Genomic DNA, 21,751 nt, shown 5'->3' on the forward strand with positions numbered 1-21,751 from the left:
TAAACCGGGACTATAACAAATGTTTAAAATATCAAATGTGCTTCAAACAGGCAACCAGGCCTTCCAAGAGTTTAGAAGCAAAGAAAAGTCATCAAGACAGGAACAGATTCATAAGGAAGACGGAGCAGGGAAATTTCTTTTTTAATTATACTTGTAATCAACCATAATCCTTATAAGTAACAGTTGGAAATATCCTCTTTGCTTCTTTTTTCCTCTTCATCTCTGAGTGCCATCACATTAGGTCCAAATGTATTCCAGATCAGGACATTGATCCCAATTCATCATGCCTCTTAATGAATTAGTAGCATCTGTCAAATGGTGGGCACCTCTGTGAACCTCACTACTAGTACCTCAGATACTGGAGTAAGATTTCTGGCATAAGGAATGCCACAGCTCTTCATGAATTAGATGAGCAATTTGGTGTCATGCCCCACCTCCAGCCCCAGCTCTGCCCATTATGGTGGAGTTGGGCGTAACTGGTGTGAAAACGCAAAATTCGCAACAGTTTTGTGCTACTCCAAGTTAAGCAAAGATTTTGCACCTTTTCAAAGTATTTAAAAGCTTTGATGAATTAAGGCCATAATGTGTAGTGATCTAATTATTTGGCTTTTTTTTGCCTCTAGACTTGTATTTGAAAGCTTTTTTCTTCATCTATTTTGGTGTCTGAATTCAGTGATATAAACTTGGGCTTCCATTTATTCTTAGTCTTGGATCTAAATTAATTTTGGAGGGTCCAGTCTGAGGTCTACTGTACTTGTCAATTTTAATTTATTCTGCATGTAAGCTGCATCTGTAAGCTGCATCTTAGTCAAAAGATGCCTTTTTTTAAAAAATTTTTTACCAAAGCAAAGAATGGATTTAAAAGACATAAGAAATAAAGAAATATGAAAGAAAGACTATTCTACTTCCCATTTCTATTAGATCCACTTTTGGTACAGGCTCAAAAAAATATAAAAAACTACATGTGTGACTTCAGCCTTAGCCTGTGTTCACATGTTGTGTTTTTAGTTTTGTGGGTTTTTTTGTTTTGTTTTTGTTTTTTTATGCAAATGTATGCAAATTAAAATATGCGTTTTACAGTACCAGCAAAAGCTATGAGATTTCAAAAATCTCATGGACACACATTTTTTTTTTCCTGACTGGATTGGAAAACTGCTAAGTTTTTGAAAACTGCAGCAAGTCATTTCTTTCAGCATTTTTGCTGCATTTTTTCACCCATAGAAAGCAAAGAGTAAGTGAAAAATGCAGCAAAAAATGTAGGTACCATATTTTGCTGCATTTTTTCTGCAAACCCATTTATTTTTGTGATTTTCCCAAGGTTAAACTATAATGTCTTGGTGTTCTCACCTGAGAATGGCAGTCAGGATTAGTACAGTTTAATTAAATTAGTGATGTGTGCAAAGTAAACATTGGCTGACCAAGGTGTGAAATTGAACAATATCTGACCAACTCAAGGGCTGACCAAAGTATTAAAGTAAACAGTGTCCTACAAGCTCAATGCTCTGTCAATGTCTAAGGTACACTATTCCCAACCAATTCACCTCCCCTGCTGTTACATTTGTTATTGTGTATTTTTTCTTGAACCCATATGAACTTTTTTGTTCAGAATAATCACTATTTTTTCAGACAAAAAAATATTTTTTCATTAAATAATTTGATAAAATTGCCCTTTTTCCAAAAATGGTTTTATGGTTTCACATATGTCTTGCATTGGTGATCTGAGCTCATGCATCTGTGGCAGAAGCAAAGCTGAACTTTGGGATCCTGAAAAATGCAGCAAAAGACACAGCAAAAACACAGCAAAACCTGGTTTTAGTAGGCATCTTCTTTACTACCAAGAGAGTATGTTTTGCCTGCACAAACAAAATGCAATGTGTGAACTTACCCTTAAGTAGCTGTTCAAAGGTTATGGGTTTTAGTTAAGTAAAAGTACTTCATAAAATTATTGGGCCATAATGTCACAAAATGTTTGCATTGGTTTTATATTGTGCTTTTACTGAGAAAAATGAGCAATGCAATGTGCAGTTAAGTAGAAAATAAGGATAACAATATCTAAATTAATTATTTAAATATATTAATTTTGAAGATAAAAAACTATTTATAATAAAAATGTAGAGATGAGCAAACTATTTGGATGAAAATCAATATTGTGTAAATTGTTTAGAAATTTGCTGAACCTGGTTGATCAGTTTTACACATTGCAAAAGATAGCATCAGCCAGATAAGTGTCATATGACCCCAAATGAGGCAAGGTGGATGTTCCCATAACTAACGCCTTGCAGCAATCACATCATATTACAGTCAAGCAGGAGAGATCTTTATAGAGTGTATTAAAGCAGAAGAAGGGAATGCAGTTGCCATTTTGTGGTAAATCAGGATAATGAGAAGACTCTGTATCTCACCACTTAGCTATAGAGTTCAAGAGAGATAAAGAAATAAACCAATAAACAAATTGTTTAGATAGTGTGTTATCTCATATGCAAATTGCCTTTTCAGATAAAAAGAGGACTTGAACTCTATAGCACCACCTATTGGAAGCAGCAATCCTACAAGTCACAATCAACCCTTTAACGAGTCGTGCAATATGACTTAGGATAAAAGCCAAATCAGAATCTCAATTTGTAGACATGCTGTTTCGGGCTGTTGGCCCTCATCAGTGCAAAGTATGAGAACAGATTTGGCTAGGTGAGAGGCTCTGGACTGAGGTATAAGGGGTAACGTTTCTCCTTGTGGAGAGTGACACACTGGCTCTGGCATGCCAAGGTAAGGAGGCTTATTTGCCATGCAATGCTCCTCTGGGAAATTTAATATGCAAATTGCCTCTTCAGAGAAAAAAGGACTTGAACTCTATAGCGCCACCTATTGGAAGCAGCAATCCTACAAGTCACAATGATCTCTTTAGCGAGTCGTGCAATATGATTAAAGCCCCCGTCACACTAAGCGAGATCGCTAGCGAGATCGCTGCTGAGTAACAAGTTTTGTGACGCAACAGCGACCTCTGCTGCGATCTCACTATGTTTGACACATAGCAGCGACCAAGCCCCTGCTGTGAGATCGCTGGTCATGTCGGAATGGCCTGGACCATTTTTTGATCGTTGAGGTCCCGCTGGGTAGCATGCATCGGTGTGTTTGACACCTTACCAACGACCTCGTTGGCGACTCAGAACTGAGACACATAGGCATACATTTGCATTGCCTTTTCCACGCCCCCTCAGCTCCTATTGGTGGTTGCTACTGCGGTGTGATTGGTGGCCTTGCCTTAAAAGAAGGCAACATATAGGTATCAGAAGAACCGTTGAAGAATAGATAAATCGATGTGGAGTCACAGCCCGGAGAACTCTACTACGATCTGTAAACCAGCACGCGGTCAGGAACAAAGGACGGAAGCGCTACTATGTTGCCTTCTTTTAAGGCAAGGCCGCCCAATCAGAACGCGGTAGCGACCACCAATCGGAGCTGAGGGGGCACGGAAAAGGCAACACAAATGCATGCCTGTGTGACTACAGCGTCACACAGTACGTCCCTCATTGGGGTCTGAATCGTCAGAGTAGCTGCTATGTGACAGGGTCCCAACGACCGCCGACATCATTAAACAGGTCACTACGGGTCACCGTATCGTTGCTGCGTCGTTGGGAAGATTTGACTGTTTGACATCTCACCAGCGACCACATAGCGACGCAGCAACGATCCCTGCCAGGTCGTATAGTTGTCGGGATCGATGTAGCGTCGCTAAGTGTGACGGTACCTTTAGGATAAAAGCCAAATCAGGCAGCAGCACTACATTAAAAACAATTAAGATTGGTTGTTTAATTCACTGTTTACTTCCAGAAATCATTGACTGACTGGAGTACACAAGAGCAGACAAAGACAATAGAGGGCCCCTATGCAAGAACAGTGGATAGACCCTTTGCAGTCCAATAATGTGTCTGTAGTAGAAGTAGTTTGCTGTTTTGGAGATGAAGTGGGACCCCTTAACTCTTTAGCTCCTTTGCAGCTACACAGGTTGCACCAAGGGTATATTCCTCTCTGGAGGTACACATCTTATAGTGGCAATGTGCTCCCCTTAATGAATTAGGTGCACCTTACTCCAGTGAGCCGGTTCATTAAGAATAGCGTGTGCAACTCCAGTCTTCTTGAATCAGTCCCTGCTTTTAGACATTTTTTGTGAGGCACTTAAAAAATAACCTGCCTTAGTGGGAAAAGGACATGGCATACATTATGCCAACATGCACGAACATTTGCAAAAAAAATTCTAAAATTAAAGAAGTTGTCCGGTCCTTTTTTAAAGCTGCCCAATGCATTCAGCATGTGGGTATAAGTATATTTGTAAATACCTTGTGTTGCAGATAATGCCTGTGAGCGGCGCTATTATAAGGAGACATAATATTTATAGTCATAACCGAAAATGTTGGCACCCTTAAAATTGTTCCAGAACATTAAGTATTTCTCCCAGGAAATTGTTGCCATTGCACATGTTTTGTTATACACTTTTTTATTTCCTTTGTGTGTATTGGAACAACACAAAAAAAATTAGAAAAAAAGGCAAATTGGATATAATTTCTTACAAAACCCCCAAAATAAGCCGGACAAAATTGTTGGCACCTTCACCTTAATATTTAGTTGCACACCCTTTGGACTAAAGAATTGCGATCAATTGCTTCTTATAATCATCAGTAAGCTTCTTACACCTCTCAACTGCAATTTTGGACCACTCTTCTTTTGCAAATTGCTCCAGGGCTCTCATATTTGAAGGGTGCCTTCTCCCAACATCAATTTTAATATCTCTCCACAGGTGTTCAATGGGATTTAGATCCAGACTCATTGCTGGCTACTTCAGAACTCTCCAGCAATTTTTTATTCATCCATTTCTGGGAGCTTCTTGAAGTATATTTGGTGTCATTGTCCTTTTCGAAGACCCACGACCTAGGACACAAACCTAGCTTTCTGACACTGGCACTACATTGTGGCCCAAAATCCTTTGGTAATCTTCAGATTTTATGATGCCTTGCACACAATCAAGGTACCCAGTGCCATAGGCAGCAAAATACCCCCAAAACATCTTTGGACCTCCACCATATTTGACTGGAGGTACTGTGTTCTTTTCTTTGTAGACCTCATTCTGTTTTCGATAAACAGTAAAACGATGTGCTTTCCAAAAAGCTCTATCTTTGTCTCATCTGTCCACAAGGCACTTTCCCAGAAGGATTTTGGCTTACTCTTGTACATTTTGGCAAACTACAGTTTAGCTTTTTTATGTCTCTGTGTCAGCAGTGGGCTCCTCCTGGGTCTCCTGCCATTGCATTTCATTTTATTCATTGATGCAGCCTGAGCCTGCAGGACAGCTTGAATTTCTTTGGAACTTGATTGGGGCTGCTTTTTCACCATCCAGGCTATCCTACGTTGCAACCTTTCATCAATTTTTCTAAGTCCACGTCCAGGGAGATTAACTACAGTGCCATGGGTTGTAAACGTCTTGATTATGTTGCACACTGTGGACAAAGGAACTTAAAGATCTCTGGAGATGTTCTTGCAACCTTGAGATTGTTGATATTATTCAACAATTTTTGTTCTCAAGTCCTCAGACAGTTCTCTCTTCTCTCTCTGTTGTCCATGCTTAATGTGGCATACACAGACACACAATGCAAAGATTGAGCCAATGTCTCCCCTTTTAATCTGGCTCCAGGTGTGATTTTAATATTTCCCCATACCTGTTACTTGCAGCAGGTGAGTTTGAACGAGCATCACATGCTTGAAACAAAGTTGTTTAGCCAAAATTTTGTAAAGGTGTCAACAATTTTGTCTTCCCATTTTTGGGGTTTTGTGTGAAATTATGTCCAAATTTGACTTTTTTTCTCCGTTTTTTTTTAATTGTTATAATACACACAAAGGAAACGTGTATACATGTCTATAACAAAACATATGTAATTGCAATAATTTTCTGTAACAATTTTAACACTAGAACTACTGATGGAGTCATTTTGACTCCTTTCCTTTTTTATTTCTCTTCTGTGACTACATTTTTCAGAATTCCGGCTTGAAACTCGGTGACTTTTCCTCAAATATGATGTGAAAAAAGATTTTGTGAGAATAAATAATTTTGGTGAAAAATTTGCGCGTTTTTTTCAAAATTTACCAAGAACTACTGAAGGGAGTCATTTTGACTCCCTACTATATTTTGAGGTCCTTTTGTCACTAAATGTTGCTATAAAGTTTTGTGCATAATTTTTTCACTCTGTCTTATTTACCCTGATGTTCATATAGATGTAGTTCAATTTACATGTCAACTTTTCACATTTTCCTTGTGTTTTACCTGCTTGTATTACTGTGTAATGCTGAACAAAATAGCTTGTTTACTCTAGGCTCTTATCTTATGCTAATGAAGGGTGGTGTTTTTCTAAGGTCCTAGCAGGAGACAGTATTCTGGATAGTAACTTTACTTTCAGTTCAGCTGAAGAGACAAAGAGAACAGACGCAGACATACGAGCTCTGAAGACTCATACAGGTATGAATTGTTATGAAATAGTTTAGCTGTCTGTCAACTGATTCAGCCCACCTACTTTTGAAGGTGGCAGAACAGTTATTATTTCTTTTAGTTTTCATTTCATTTCTATTTTTCAGCAGGGAACTATATAGAATTATGGAATTTGTGAGGAATATGGAGAGAAGACGTTTGATAAAGCCTCAGGATATTCTGGCTACTTTGCAATCCATACCGGAGGATGAATTGGAATCCGAATTGCAGGAACATGTATTTGATTCTGACAGTGATGAAGATTTCATTCCTCAGAACATATCAAGTGAATCTGAAGACTCAGAAGGAACAAATCCAGAAGGTAAGTAGTTATGTGTATTTATTTGTTCTTCCACACACTGAGTTAGGGCCTGTGCACACTAGCAGAATTCTGGCTGAATAGCCATCTGGATATTCTTGCCGCAATACAGGCCGTACCTGCCCGCTCATGCCTGAAGCTCCGCTCCGAACCCCGGGCTGGAGCCGCTGTCAGGGACAGAGCAGCGCTTGCTTACGCGCGAGCACGGCTCCGTCCCAGACAGCGGCTCCAGCCCGGGGTTCGGAGCGGAGCTTCAGGTATGAAACTCCGCTCTGTACCTGAGCGGGCAGGTACGGGCCGGATTGTGGTGAGAATATCCGGTCAGATATTCCGCCGCTAATCCAGCCAGTGTGCACGGACCATTACAAAACAAAAATTCTAAATATTCATCAACTTTTTTACAGATATTCCAAGCACATCAACTGGGGATCGGGCTCATGCAGTTATGTTGCCTCGTGACCATCCTCCTGGTCGTGGACAGAAAAAATCAGCAAAACGTCCCAGAAATGAAAGAACAACAGATAACGATGGCGGCGAAGGTAATGCAACAACAAACACCAGAGAAGGCGAATCTGAAGGAATACTAGTTTCAGCGGATGGTATTCAATGGAAACCTGTTGAAATTGGAGAACACTTGCCTGGTAGGCGTGACAGCCAAAATATTCTTCGAGAAGCACCTGGCCCTACAGGATACGCCAGAAGAAATATCATTATCGATAGTCCTTTGAGCGTATGGCGTTTATTTTTTGATTCATATATACTGACACATATAAAGAACTGTACGCTTGCAGAAGCATGCAGGAACAATAATTTACAGTTTACTCTATCTGATGAGGAGCTAGATGCATTCATTGCGATATCCTATGCTCGTGGAATATCTGGCACGAACCGTCACTCGATTAGCAGTATTTGGTGTAATGACTGGGGAATACCGTTTTGCAAAGCGACAATGTCTAGGGACCGCTTTGTTGAAATTATGAGGTTTCTCAGATTTGATGAGAAATCTACTCGATCGGAGAGACTGCAAACGGACAAGTTTGCTCTATTTTCTACTGTGTGGGACAGGTTTATTGAAAATTGTATTGCGTGTTACAAACCTGGCCCATACATAACGGTGGTTGAGCAACTTTTCCCAAGCAAAACTAGGTGTCCATTCACGCAGTACATGCCTTCCAAACCAGATAAATATGGCCACAAATATTGGCTAGCTGTTGATAAGAGGAGCAAATATCTGGCAAATGGCTTCCCTTATCTAGGCAAAGATGACACACGCCGTGCTGAGGACCGTTTAGCTGACCATGTGGTAATGAAGTTATTGGACCCGTTTTTGAAAAAAGGTCGCAATGTTACAACCGATAATTATTTTACTTCAGTAAAATTAGCTAAACAGCTAAAAAGCAAAGGAACAACCATCGTGGGAACACTGAACAAGATAAGGCGAGAAGTGCCTAAAGAAATAAAATCCATGAAAGAGGAATTGTACAACACTAAAGTGTTTAGAAATGAAGACAATTTTACACTTACAGTATATCAAGGAAAGCCCAACAAAAATGTTGTCATTTTGAGTTCCGTCCATCCAGATGTTGTTGTTGCGTCTGATTCCGCTAAAAAAACTCCAGAAACGGTAAAGTTTTACAATGAAACAAAATATGGAGTAGATGTAGTGGATCAGATGGCACGAAAATATACCACACGAACATGCACAAGGAGATGGCCTGTTCATGCATTTGAAAATGCCTTAGACTTTGCGGGTATAAATGCATGGATAATATTCAAGGAGATTACCCACCAAAAAATGTCACGCAAGGCATTTTTGCAAACGCTTGTGAGAGAGTTGAGTGGTCCTTATGTCACAGATAGGGAAAAGGGTTCCACGTCCCAAGTTTCTACATGCTCAGAAGTGATGGTTCAAACAAAATTTTGCCAGATCAAAGAAAAGTGCAAGAAAAATAGATCTGTCGGAAATTGTAAGACTTGTGGTAAGTCTTTGTGTGGGCAATGTACTGCCATAAATCAAAGGCAATGCCTAAAATGCGAAACACCAAATGTTTAGAAGGTGAATTCTGCGCCATATTTTTATTTTTATGCTCCTCCACCTACATTTTCTCTGCTTTTTGTTCTTCAGTTGTTGTTTATATGTGTGCACTTGAATAAAAAAAAATGTTTGAAAAACGTCTATTATAATTATTGTTATTTTCTGTAGAAAAATAAGAAAAGCAGAAAAAAAACAATCAAAAGCATTACTGTTGGATCTCACAATAATAATACATTACAAAAAATATAATTATTAATAAATAACCACAAATGAAACTCTAAAAATAAACGAAAACAAGCAAGGAGTCAAAATGACTCCTTTCAGTAGTTCTAGGCGGGGTCACGAGTCCAGTAGTCCTAGTGTTAAAGGTGCCAAGTTCCAACACTTTCGGCCATGACTGTATATGTCTTTTGTTGTAGAACTTTTTTTGTTTACAAATTGCATGTATATTCCTGTAAATACAATTGTTTACCTACTTCTCGTCTGATGCATGGTCTGGGTGCCATTTCCAGTGTGTAAGGCTTTATTACTGTGAGCATCCAGAATGAAGTTCATTGTTATGTAGCAATCTCACAAATTTTTCAGTACATTTCATTTCCTTTATGAAACTCATTTAACAGTTGATCATCCTTGGAAGCTATTGTGGATGTATCTTTTTAATTTTACTGCCTTGTAATTGCCATTTCTGCATTGTAAATGTCTTTACTATTGACTTAGATTAACAATAATGTTCTAATTGTAAAGTGTCCACTGGACATTTCTTTGTTGTCTAAGCCATCTATTAAGCGGAGATCAGTGGTAAATAATAGAAGATTGATGAAGACTCAGAAACTGGCCATGAAGTTACAGCTCGTTTCTCTGTATTTGACATTGCATTTCACGTAAGTAGTGTTGGATTGCAATAACATAAATTCTAAATAAAAAAAAAAAAAAAAGTAAAAGGATTCTACAGAATGTACCCTATAATACTCAACAGATACAAATTTGTTAAATATTGTTTATAAATATTAAAGGTATAATGTATCACTGTATTAGATAAATGTATCACTGTAGTAGATAGTAGTTAAGTGTATGTTTTGCTTACTTTGAAAAATGTAATCAAAATAATAATACAAAAAAGAAATATTAAAGCTCTAATAAAATAAATATGTTATTTAACTACTATGGTTTGAAAACACTGAGTCGGTCTGCATATGACTCTGCAAGGACGTTCTAAACACAATTACAGTAGCGGGTAGCTGATGTCTGAGACAACCAAATTCTTCATAGAAAAGGCCGAGATGATTTATTACAATCTCTGTATTTTTGTTTGTTGTGTATACAGCGCTGATAGTAAGATGACACTTGGATCAAACACTTAGAGTTTGAGCTTAGTCTCATTAGCATAATCAGCCCAATTCTCTGGCATGAGAAAATATACGGCAGCGTGAGTGAACTCTTAGGTTATCTGCGCACGTTCAGGATTTGATTGCAGAAATTTCTGCAAGGTTTCTGCATGTATTGGCAGCAAAATCGCTGTGGCAAAAACGCGTGTTTTGCTACAATTTTGGTGATTTTTTTATGCATTTTTTATGTGTTTTTTAATGCGTTTTTTTGATGCGTTTTTGAATAGCAATGAACGCTTTTTAGAGCTAAATAAAGATATTTGAGAAAAGAAACGTGGGACATCACTATAACCCTTGGATTACTGCCAGACCTGGGGTGAGTATATTGATTAATTTAAATGATTAATGAATGTGTCTGTTGTATTTCAAATAAAGCGTTTTACTCTCAGTGTGTGTGTTTATTTAACTCTTTACTTATAGGTTTAGTAATGAGGGTGTCTGGTTGACGCCTCTTCATAACTAAACAAAGGGCTTGGTGTCAGCGACACCTAATCCCATAATCCCTAATCCCATTAGCCCTAATTCCCATTCATGTCATTTGTGGGGCAGCTGAGAGCTGCTATTTTTAGCCTAAGAAGGGGTCATTAGGCCAACATGTTCCCTGGCTATTAATAACAGCTCACAGTTGTTTGGTTAGCCGCTATGTCCCCACGATCAGCAATCAGCAAAGCTTTGGACACACTGTATTTTTGCTGCATCCAAAACACTGTGTTCTAATGCCGCACTTGTTTTGTCAGTAAATGTGAATCCACCGCATGTAATGACATTTCAATCGGTCAAAATCAGCAGTGGAGACTAGTGTCTCCGCTACAGAAATTGACATGCGGCGGGTGAGTTTGAGTATGTGCCCATGATCAGGAAATGCTGCGGGTTTGACGCTGCGTATTTATGAAGTGTCAAACTCGCAGTGGCCAGATGTTACAGCATCTGAGGCCGCAGATCACCCTTTGACACTGACATGCGGCGCGTCTTTTAGGACCGCAGCATGTCAAATTCACTTGCGGAGTCGCTAGTCTCTGCAACAGAAATTTGACCACTAGAATGTTTTGAATGCAGTAAATTTGCATGGTTCAGTGAACACATGCGGATTTACCTGTGTTCAATAGAATATGCTGCATCCAAAGCGCTGCTATGTCCAGATCGTGGGCACATAGTTTAAAATTAATGGCGTGGGCGTGGGTTCCCTCGTCAATATCATTACCAGCAGATGGAAAGCCAACCACTGGGGGCTGATATTACTAGCCAAACAAGGGACCATTAGCCAAAAATGTTCCCTGGCTATTAATAACAGCCCACAGCTGTTTGCTTAGCCTTTACTGGCTAGATTACAGGGGGACTCCAGAAAAAAATTGATGTAGGGTCCCCATATAAAATATAAACAGCTAAGGCTAGGCAGACAGCTGCTGGCTGATATTAATAGCCAGGAAAGGGGCTATGGATCCTGGCCCCCTCCAAGGCTAATAATATCAGCTCTCAGCGGCCCAAGAACTGGCGCATCCATAAGATGTGCAAAATCTGTCTCTTAGCCTCCACTCTTCCCACTTGCCCTGGTGCGGTGGAAAGTGAGGTAATAGGGTTGGGGTTCATGTCAGCCTTGTATTGGCAGCTGACATCAAGCCCAAGTTAGTAATGGAAGGCATCATTACTAACCCTTTAGTAAAGTTTTTGAAATAAAGACACGGCCAGAATAAAGTCTTTTATTTTAAATAAAATTACACACGGTAAAAAAAACACCATATACTCACCTAATGCCCATTCCGCTGAAGCCATTGTCCCCTGTGAGAAACCAAAAATAAAAAACAACCATATCCCTCACCTGTCTGCCATGATGACATAATCCACAGTGTCCCATGAAGATCTGGGTCACATCTACAGCAGTCACACCAGCAATCACTGTTGTGACTGTTCTAGAGGACAGCACTCTATAAACTGACAAGAGTGTAATCACTCCAGTCAGAGTATAGCGCTGAGCTGCTGGGACTGAGGTCACTTGAGTTCATCAGCTGAAGATCAGCTGAGAGCTCTGGTGACCTCACTAACTGCATCTGTGTTGCGTGAGAAAATTCTCACGTCAATGTGTTTTTTTATTTTAATATCAATTTAGCATAATTTTTTTTTTTTTTACACTGCACATAGACGCCAGCTGAGGAGACTACTTCTCTCCTCAGCCGTGCCTGCTCCCACTATTGTCAGCGGGAGTGGCCATAGGATGATGGGAGATGTAGTCTCCCGTGGGTAATTATTTGTGCGTTTTTGCTGCATTTCTGACTCATTGACTTGAATTCAGTCAGGTCAAATACGCAGCAAGAATCCGCAGCAAATACGCAAATATTTTTATACCTGCGTTTTTGCTGCGGATTTGACTCAATTCAAGTCAATGGGTGAAAAACGCTGCAGAAACACACAAAGAATTGACATGCTACAGATTTAAACGGAATGACAATCCTGACAGGAAAATTCTTGATCATGTGCACAGCACTTCAGGATTGTCATTGCATTAGCTGGCACATGGATTACCTAGCATTTTTGGCCCATTTTCGCGCAGAGAAAACGCACCAAAAACGCACGTAGTGCACGTAGCCTTATATTGATTCCTAACACATACATTTTTTATGCAAATCTCCCTGCACTCAAAAATTGCTATTTAATATTGTGGTGCCACGTGCTTCTGACTGACTAGTCCAAAAAGTGTGTGATCATTGCTCTGCAGTCAATGATACATACAGTGGGTACGGAAAGTATTCAGACCCCTTTAAATTTTTCATTGTTTCATTGCAGCCATTTGGTAAATTCTAAAAAGTTATTTTTTTCTCATTAAAGTACACTCTGCACCCCATCTTGGCTAGAAAAAAAAAGAAATGTAGAAATTTTTGCAAATTTATTAAAAAAGAAAAACTGAAATATCACATGGTCATAAGTATTCAGACCCTTTGCTCAGTATTGAGTAGAAGCAGCCTTTTAAGCTAGTAAAGCCATAAGTCTTCTTGGGAATGATGCAACAAGTTTTTCACACCTGGATTTGGGGATTCTCTGCCATTCTTCCTTGCAGATCCTCTCCAGCTCCGTCAGGTTGGATGGTGAACGTTGGTGGACAGCCATTTCCAGGTCTCTCCAGAGATGCCCAATTGATTTTAGGTCAGGGCTCTGGTTGGGCTAGTAAAGAATGGTCACAGAGTTGTTCTGAAGCCACTCTTTTGTTATTTTAGTTGTGTACTTAGGGTCATTGTCTTGTTGGAAGGTGAACCCTCGGCCAAGTCTGAGGTCCAGAGCGCTCTGGAAGAGGTTTTCATCCAGGATATCTCTGTACTTGGCCGCATTCATGTTTCCTTCAATTGCAACCAGTTATCCTGTCCATGCAGCAGAAAAACACCCCCATAGCATGATGCTGCCACCACCATGTTTCACTGTTGGGATTGTATTGGGCATGTGATGAACAGTGCCTGGTTTTCTCCACACATACCGCTTAGAATTATCACCAAAAGGTTCTACCTTCGTCTCATCAGACCAGAGAATCTTATTTCTCATAGTCTGGGAGTCCTTCATGTGTTTTTGAGCAAACTCTATGCAGGTTTTCATATGTATTGCAGTGAGGAGAGGCTTCCGTTGGGCCACTCTGCCATAAAGGCCTGACATGTGGAGGGCTGCAGTGATACTTGACTTTGTGGAACTTTCTTCCATCTCTCTACTGCATCTCTGGAGCTCAGCCACAGTGATCTTGGGGTTCTTCTTTACCTCTCTCACCAAGGCTCTTCTCCCACGATTGTTCAGTTCAGCTGGATGGCCAGGTCTAGGAAGACTTCTGGTGGTCCCAAACTTCTTCCATTTAAGGATTATGGAGGCCTCTGTGCTCTTAGGATCCTTGAGTAATACAGAAATTCTTTTGTAACCTTGGCCAGTTCTGTGCCTTGCCACAATTCTGTCCCTGAGCTCCTTGGGCAGTTCCTTTGAGCTCGTGATTTTCATTTGGTCTGACATGCACTGTGAGCTGTGAGGTATTACATACCGTATTTTTTGGACTATAGGACGCACTTTTTTCCTCCAAAATTTTGGAGGAAAATGGGGAGTGCGTCTTATAGTCTGAATGTTGGGGGGGGTGTATATATATGTGGGGTGTGGGGGGAGCGGTAGCGGTGGAGGAGCGGAGCACAGTAGGCAGCAGCCGCCTACTGCAGCCTACATTGTCCACGCTGCTAAAGAAAATGAATATTCAGTGCTCCCCACGCCCATGGGGCGTGGGGAGCACTGAATATTCATGCTCCTTAATAGCGGTATACAGTGTAGCCGCGCTGCGGCTGCTGCTGCTGCCGGCTATCTCCTGTGCACACTATTAAAGGGCATGAATATTCATGGGCGTGGGGAGGGGATGAATATTCATGCCCTTTAATGAGCGGGCACAGGAGAAAGCCGGCAGCAGCCGCAGCGCGGCTGCACTGTGTGCCGGTTATGAAGGAGAGTGAAGTCACTGCTCCCCACGCGTGTGTGAAATGATCAATGATTTGATTTTTGCTTCATTCTCTTTTGTGTTCTTTCCTTGCAAGCAAATTAAATGAAGAGAATAATACCAAAGAATTTGTGATTGCAATCATTTTCAGGAAGAAACTGAGTATTATCTGACAGAATTGCAGGGGTGCCAATACTTTTGGCCAGCACTGTATATATATATATATATATATATATATATATATATATATATGTATTTATATATATTATATATAGTTGACCTATTCTCCTTCTTTCTTTACTAAGGGTTACCAATTCTCTGTAAATAATCTGTGTCCACCAAATCAATTTTTCTATGTTCACCATGGGCACTAACTTTTTTAAACTTTGCTTTTAAGATCTTGTGTTTATTCCTGGTCCCATCAGTTATATTACATCTAGTTCTTACTATTCCCAATACAGTTTTATTACCGATTGACTATGTTTTTTTGCATTGGGTAATTAGCCCTATTCATAATTCACAGGCCATTAAAGGTAATCTGTCAGTAGGATCAACCAACCTAAACCATCAATATGGGCATGCAGGTCACAAGAAGCTGAATAAAATTATACCTTTATATCTGTGATCCAAATTTCTATTCCAGAGAAATACACATTTTTCTTATTTGTAAATGAGCTGTTGAGATCTATGGGCAGGACACTGATTTGCGTGAGAATCTGCCTCCAGAGATTATTTTGTATAAAAGGGGCGTTACCAGTGTGATATATAATGTCCATTTTACTTTCCTGATCTTACTGCAGAGCTGTGTGTGATTATAACTGACACATCTGCAGGGTCCTCTCAGTGCTTCAGCTTCCACCTCACAGGCGGACAGTGTTGAATGGCAGCAAATATGTTTATGAGACAAAGTTTAGTTCTCCTGTTCTGTGTTAGTTACTTGTCCCACACTGGTAATGGCCCCTTTTATTTAAAATAAGCTCTGGAGGCAGATTCTCATGCAGATCAGTGTCCAGCCCATAGCCATTAACAGCTCATTTACATATAAGAAAAACGTGTATTTCTCAGGAATAAGACATCAGGTCGCAGATATCAGGGTATCATTTTATTCAGTTTCCTATGACCTACATGCCCGGCTTAGGAGGGTTGATCCTACTAACAGATTCCCTTTAACTGCACTGGTAGTTCATCTTACCTCATTGTATAGAGCAATGTGCCATCATCTTCGAGACGCAGTAGTTTGTTGGGGGTTGTTATGTTGTGAGCAATTGACTTTTTACCATTGTGGAAAAAAGTGTCAGGTGTCCAAATTTTACTGGCCAGTAAGTTGTTCAGAGGAAGACGCTGCATAGGTCCTTGAAAGCTAAGTCTTTCATCCTTCCAGCTCTGGCGGAAAAATACATCAATGGTATACTCCTAAAACATAAAGTCAAAGGTTGTCACTTTTTTAAAAGTATTTAATGTTAGCTCATTAACATTTAATTAAAAGATGTATCTTATGTATCTTATATAAGACTGAAGGCTAGGGGAGCACATCCACTCCATTTCAGCTTTGATACCAGGGAGGACATATTTGTGCATGTGATGGCTGGACTGCATCCTGACCATTTATCCAGGTGCAGATCCAACTGGGTCACCTGACTGCTTAGTAGGCATCATTAGGAAGTCTACAGACCCCTCAGAGTTTATTATTTCTCTGTTGCTTTATGTTAGAAACATATTCTATAACCGTGAATAGAGATTGTCATAATAATAATTATTTTCATTTAATAGCACCAACATATTCTGCAGAACTTTTATAATTTTTGGGGTGGACTTGTATAGACAATAAAGACATTACAGAATAAACATAGCTCAGATATCAAAAGGAGTGATGGCCCTGCTCGCTAGCTTACAATCTATGAGGAAATAGGGGCGACACGAAAGGTAAATGATAAAATTTGCTTATATTGTACGATACAGCCATAATATACTGAATAGGGTATGCACATAACGCTGCCAGTATGTGTACAAGTACAGACACAGAGAGCTATTAAGTGCATTGACGGTGTGTGAACAGATGCTATGAGGGTCATGATTTTGAAGAAAATTGTGTGGACAAAACAGGGATAGTTAGATAAGTGAGGTGAGGCGACAGGCCAGTCTAAAGAAATGTGTTTTTAGGCCACACTTAAAACTGTGGATATTTGGAATTAATCAACTTGTCCTGGGTAGTGCATTCCAAAGAATTGACGTAACACACAAGAAGTCTTGGAGACAGGAATGGGAGGTTCGAACTATTGAGGATTTTAGTTTTAAATCATTATCAGAATGGAGGTAACGGGTAGGGTGATAGACTGAGACAAAGGAGGAGATATAGGGTGGTGCTGAACCGTGGAACGCTTTGTGAGTAAGAGTGTAAGTTTATATTGAACTCAGTATCGAATGGGCAGCCAGTGCAATGACTGACACTGGATAGAGGCATTGATGTAGTAGTTGGAAAGGAATATGGTCCTGGTTGCTGCATTCGGGACGGATTGGAGAGGGGAGAGTTTGGTAAGAGGGTGACTGATTAGTAGAAAGTTGCAATAGTCCAGATGAGAATGAATAAGAGCAACAGTAAGAGTTTTGCTGAGTCAAAGATAAGAAAAGGTCAAAATCTAGAGATGTTATTGAGGTGTAGGCGACATGAGTGGGAATGGGGAGTGAAGGAAAGATCTGACTCAAATATGACACCAAGACAGCGGGCATGTTGCTGGGAAGTAATGGTGAAACCGCAAGCGGAAATGGCAATATCGGTCATAGGTAAGTTAGTGGAGGGAGGACACACAACTAATTCAGTTTTTGACTCATTCAGTTTTAGATAGAGAGAGGACATAATGTTAGAGACAGCAGAAAGACAATCAGTGGTATTTTGTAATAATGCAGAGTTGATGACAGGAGATGGTGTGCATAATTAGGTGTCATCAACATAGAAATGGTATTGAAATCCGAATCTACAGATTGTTCATCCAATAGGGGCGGTGTACAAGGAGAAAAGGAGGGAGCCTAGGACGGAACTTTGAGGAACCCCGACCGTAAGGGGAAGGGGAGAGGAAGAAGAGCAAGCAAAAGATACAGTGAATGAGCAGTCAGAGAGGTAGGCAGAGAACCAGGACAGAATAGTGTCCTTGAGCCTGATAGAATGGAGCATAATGAGGAGGAGCTGGTGATCCACAGTGTCGAATGCTGCAGAGAGATCCACGAGAATCAGCAGGGAGTAGTGACCATTGGATTTGGCTGTTAGTAGATCATTAGAGACTTTAGTGAGGGCAGTTTCAGTAGAGTGTAAAGAGCAGAAACGAGATTGTAAAGGGTCAGGAAGAGAGTTCTCTGAGAGATAGCGGATTAGATGGGAGTGGAACATGAATTTCAGAAGTTTAGAGAAGAAGGGGAAATTAGAGACCTTTATGTAATTAGCAGCGCAGTTCTGGTCAAGGGATGGTAATGGATGTGTGCTGCTGTGTTTAAATGAGGAGGAAAAGATACCAGATGAGAGGGAGAAATAAAATATTTTAGTTAGGTGAAAGGGAAAGTTCGGGGAAAGGGACTGGAGGAGATGTGAGGGAATAGGGTCACTGGTATAAGTAGTAGGGTGGGAAGATACAAGGAGCCTGGTCACTTCTTCCTGTGTGACTGATACAAAGACAGAAAGTGAGCTAGATGCAGTGCAGGAAGGAGGAGAATGCATATGTTAGCAGATTGGGAGAAAATTTTCTGCCGAATATAGTACATTTTTTCTTTGAAATAATTGGCCAGATCATAAGTGATGAGGTCGGGGTGGAGACCTGCAACTCTTGGATTGAGGAGAGAGTGAAAATTGTCAAGGAGTCATTTAGGATTATTGAATAGTGAGATGATGAAGGTGTTGAAATAGGCTTCTTTGGAGAGATGAAGGATGGAGTTGTATGTTTTAAGCGTAAACTTATAATGGATGAAATCTTCGGCCAGATTGGATTTTCTCCACAGACGTTCAGCGCATCTGGAGCACTGCTGGAGAAAACGTGTTTACAGCGTGTGCCAGGGTTGTTGCCATCTGTGCTGAGTTGTTCTTTGTGTAGGAGATGCAGCTTCATCCAGGGCACTTGCAGTGTTTCATTATAATGTTTCAGTGTAGAGTCAGGATATGAGAGGGAGGAAATTGGGGCCAAAGATGACTGCAATTTCTTCATAAGTTTCTGGGTGTTAATGGCACGTATACACTGAGCATAGCCAGGAGAAGACCAGGTCCAGCATATTTTCATCTTCATGTGTATGCGAATCAGTACGCTATGAAAGGCTGAATGTTATGATCTGCAACATGTACTAAGGAAAGATAGGGGAAAGCTGTCCCTACAGTAAGACTAAGCTGAATCCCTACGATGTAGCGGGCTGTCTGCTCCTAGCGAACAGACCCACCTTAGTCAAAAAGGTACAAAAAGGTACTAGAGGTCCCAGAAGGACCAAGCGAACTGACAGAGATAGGCACCGAAGAACCTGGCTAGAAAAACAGTCAACAACACTGAAGTCCAGCACAGTCAGAAGGGCGGAGCTGGAATATATAGGCAGGTGGTCATGTGACCGCAAAACACAGGATGGAAAAAACAAACAGGAGGGTTCTAACAGTACCCCCTCTAATTATGAGGATCCTCCAGATTCTCCAGGCCCAGGCTTATCCGGAAACCTCCTGTGGAAAGCTCCAACAAGCCTAGGAGCAGAGACATCATCCGTCCTTACCCAGGAGTTATCTTCTGGACCGAAACCCTTCCAGGAGACAAGATACTGTAATCTACCCCTATGCCATCTAGAATTCAAGATACGAGAAATTTCATATTCACCGTCTTCCACCACAGGAGGAACTGCGACAGTGGAATCCCTATTAGATACATCAGCCTTTTTCAACAAGGAAACATAAAACACAGGATTAATCTTCCAGGAAGTAGGAACATCCAACCTAACAGCAGATGGGTTAACAACCTGAAGCACTTTAAATGGACCCACAAACTTAGGACCCAGTTTTTTAGAGGGAATCCTCAACTGCAGGTTCTTTGAGGACAACCAAACCATGTCACCCACAGTAAACAAAACCTCCTTACGTTTCCTGTCAAAATACTTCTTGGACTTCTTGTTAGCCTCTTGAAGGTTGCAACGTACATTAGTCCAAACTCCCTCCAAATCACCGGAAAAATTCTCCTCCTCCGGCACCGCCGACCCCAATTTGGAGAATGAACCAAAAGACGGATGTCTCCCAGTACAACAAAAAAGGGAGAACACCCAGCAGAGGATGATGTATGATTGTTAAGAGCAAATTCTGCAAGAGGCAGAAACTCAGACCACACCTCTTCATTGTCCACCACAAAACAACGCAAAAACTGTTCAACATCCTGGTTCTTTCTTTCAGTCTGTCCATTAGACTCAGGATGATACCCAGATGAAAATGACAAATGGACTCCCAACCTGTCACAAAAAGGACCCCAAAAGCGAGCCACAAACTGAGGTCCTCTATCAGAAACAATATCCATGGGAACGCCATGAAGCTTGACAATCTCCTTAACAAACACTTTAGCGAGTGTCTTAGCGCAGGGCAACTTAATGAACGGAACCAAATGACACATCTTACTAAAATGGTCCATGACCACCCAGATGACAGTAAAAACCTCGGACACAGGAAGATCAGTAATAAAATCCATTGTGAGATGCGTCCAAGGCGTGCTAGGAACCTCCAGAGGGCAAAGCAACCCCGCAGCAGGAGTATGTGATGCCTTTGACCTAGCACACACCGTACATTGACGCACCCACTTGATGACTTCCTTCTGCCATCCAGGCCACCAAAAACTGCGACTGATAAGTCTCTTAGTCTCCGAAATTCCTGGATGACCTGCCAACCGAGACTCATGACACTCCGCAAACAAATCTCTCCTAAAGGTTCTAGGCACGAACAACCTCCCATGGGGAGTGTTAGATGGAGCATCATCTTGAGCTTTCAGAATCCCATTCTCCAAAACGGAGTCCAATGCCGCCACCACAACTCCTTTCTGTAAAATGCTCTCCTGCTCCTCGGCATCGACCGTAGGAGAGAAGCTGCGAGATAAAGCATCGGCTTTAACATTCTTAGTACCAGGGATATAAGTAACAGAAAAATGAAACCGAGAAAAAAAAAGTGCCCACCTAGCTTGATGGCATTCAAGCGCTTGGCCGCATCCAGATAGATCAAATTCTTATGATCTGTGAACACCTGAATAGGAAATCTAGCGCCTTCCAAAAAATGACGGCAATGTTCAAACGCGAGTTTAATAGCCAGCAACTCCTGATTTCCAACATCATAATTCAGTTCGGTTTCCAAAATTTTTTCGAAAAGAAGGCACAAAAATGTACTCCATCCATGTTCTCCTGAGACAAAGCTGCTCCGACCCCACCGATGAAGCATCGACCTCAACAGAAAAAAGGCTTGGTCTCATCAGGCTGCATAAGGACAGGGGCAGAACTGAACCTCTCTTTGAGATACTTAAACGCTTCAATGGCCTCAGTAGTCCACTGGACCGTATTCGCACCCGTCCTGGTGAGATCGGTTAGAGGCTTAACAATTACAGAAAAATTCTTAATGAATTTCCTGTAATAATTGGTAAAACTCCAAAATCTCTGTATAGATTTCAAACCAATAGGCCTAGGCCATTCCTGCACAGCCTGAACCTTCACTGGGTCCATCTCAAAGCCCTTTCTGGAGACAACGTAGCCCAAAAAACTAATTTTCTGCACAACAAACTCACATTTGTCCAGCTTAGCAAAGAGTGAATTATTACTCAATAACTGAAAATCTTCACGTACACTCTGCCAATGAGACTCTAGATCTGGTGAATAAATCAAAATGTCATCCAAATACACAACCACATTCTTACAAATCAAAGGTCTCAGGATGTCATTAATAAGGTTCTGAAAAAATGCAGGTGCATTGGTAAGACAAAAAGGCATCACCAGACTCTCAAAATGACCTACCGGAGTGTTAACAGCAGTTTTCCATTCATCACCTTCCTTCACTCGTAACAAATTGTATGCCCCCCGGAGATCA

The 21,751-nt window shown here is 40.8% G+C and overlaps 2 protein-coding genes across 2 annotated transcripts in view; one reads left to right on the forward strand and one right to left on the reverse strand.

Moving 5' to 3' along the window:
- The window catches only part of GABRA5 (gamma-aminobutyric acid type A receptor subunit alpha5), a 425,627-nt gene that overhangs the window by 226,921 nt on the left and 176,955 nt on the right, over positions 1 to 21,751 (reverse strand). Inside the window, exon 5 of the mRNA XM_073664538.1 lies at positions 15,884 to 16,104. Coding sequence (XP_073520639.1) covers positions 15,884 to 16,104 — 221 coding nt within the window. The remainder of the gene's footprint in view (positions 1 to 15,883; positions 16,105 to 21,751) is intronic.
- LOC141242243 (uncharacterized) lies at positions 6,406 to 10,226 on the forward strand. The gene is made up of 5 exons (XM_073668842.1): positions 6,406 to 6,502; positions 6,619 to 6,833; positions 7,235 to 7,560; positions 9,583 to 9,746; positions 10,190 to 10,226. The coding sequence occupies exons 2-5, from the start codon at positions 6,638 to 6,640 to the stop codon at positions 10,224 to 10,226; spliced, it is 723 nt and encodes a 240-aa protein (XP_073524943.1). The 5' UTR covers positions 6,406 to 6,502; positions 6,619 to 6,637.

Source organism: Phyllobates terribilis, unplaced genomic scaffold, assembly GCF_046119375.1.
Source record: "Phyllobates terribilis strain yellow unplaced genomic scaffold, ASM4611937v1 Scaffold_2__4_contigs__length_985480577, whole genome shotgun sequence".
Taxonomy (NCBI): domain Eukaryota; kingdom Metazoa; phylum Chordata; class Amphibia; order Anura; family Dendrobatidae; genus Phyllobates; species Phyllobates terribilis.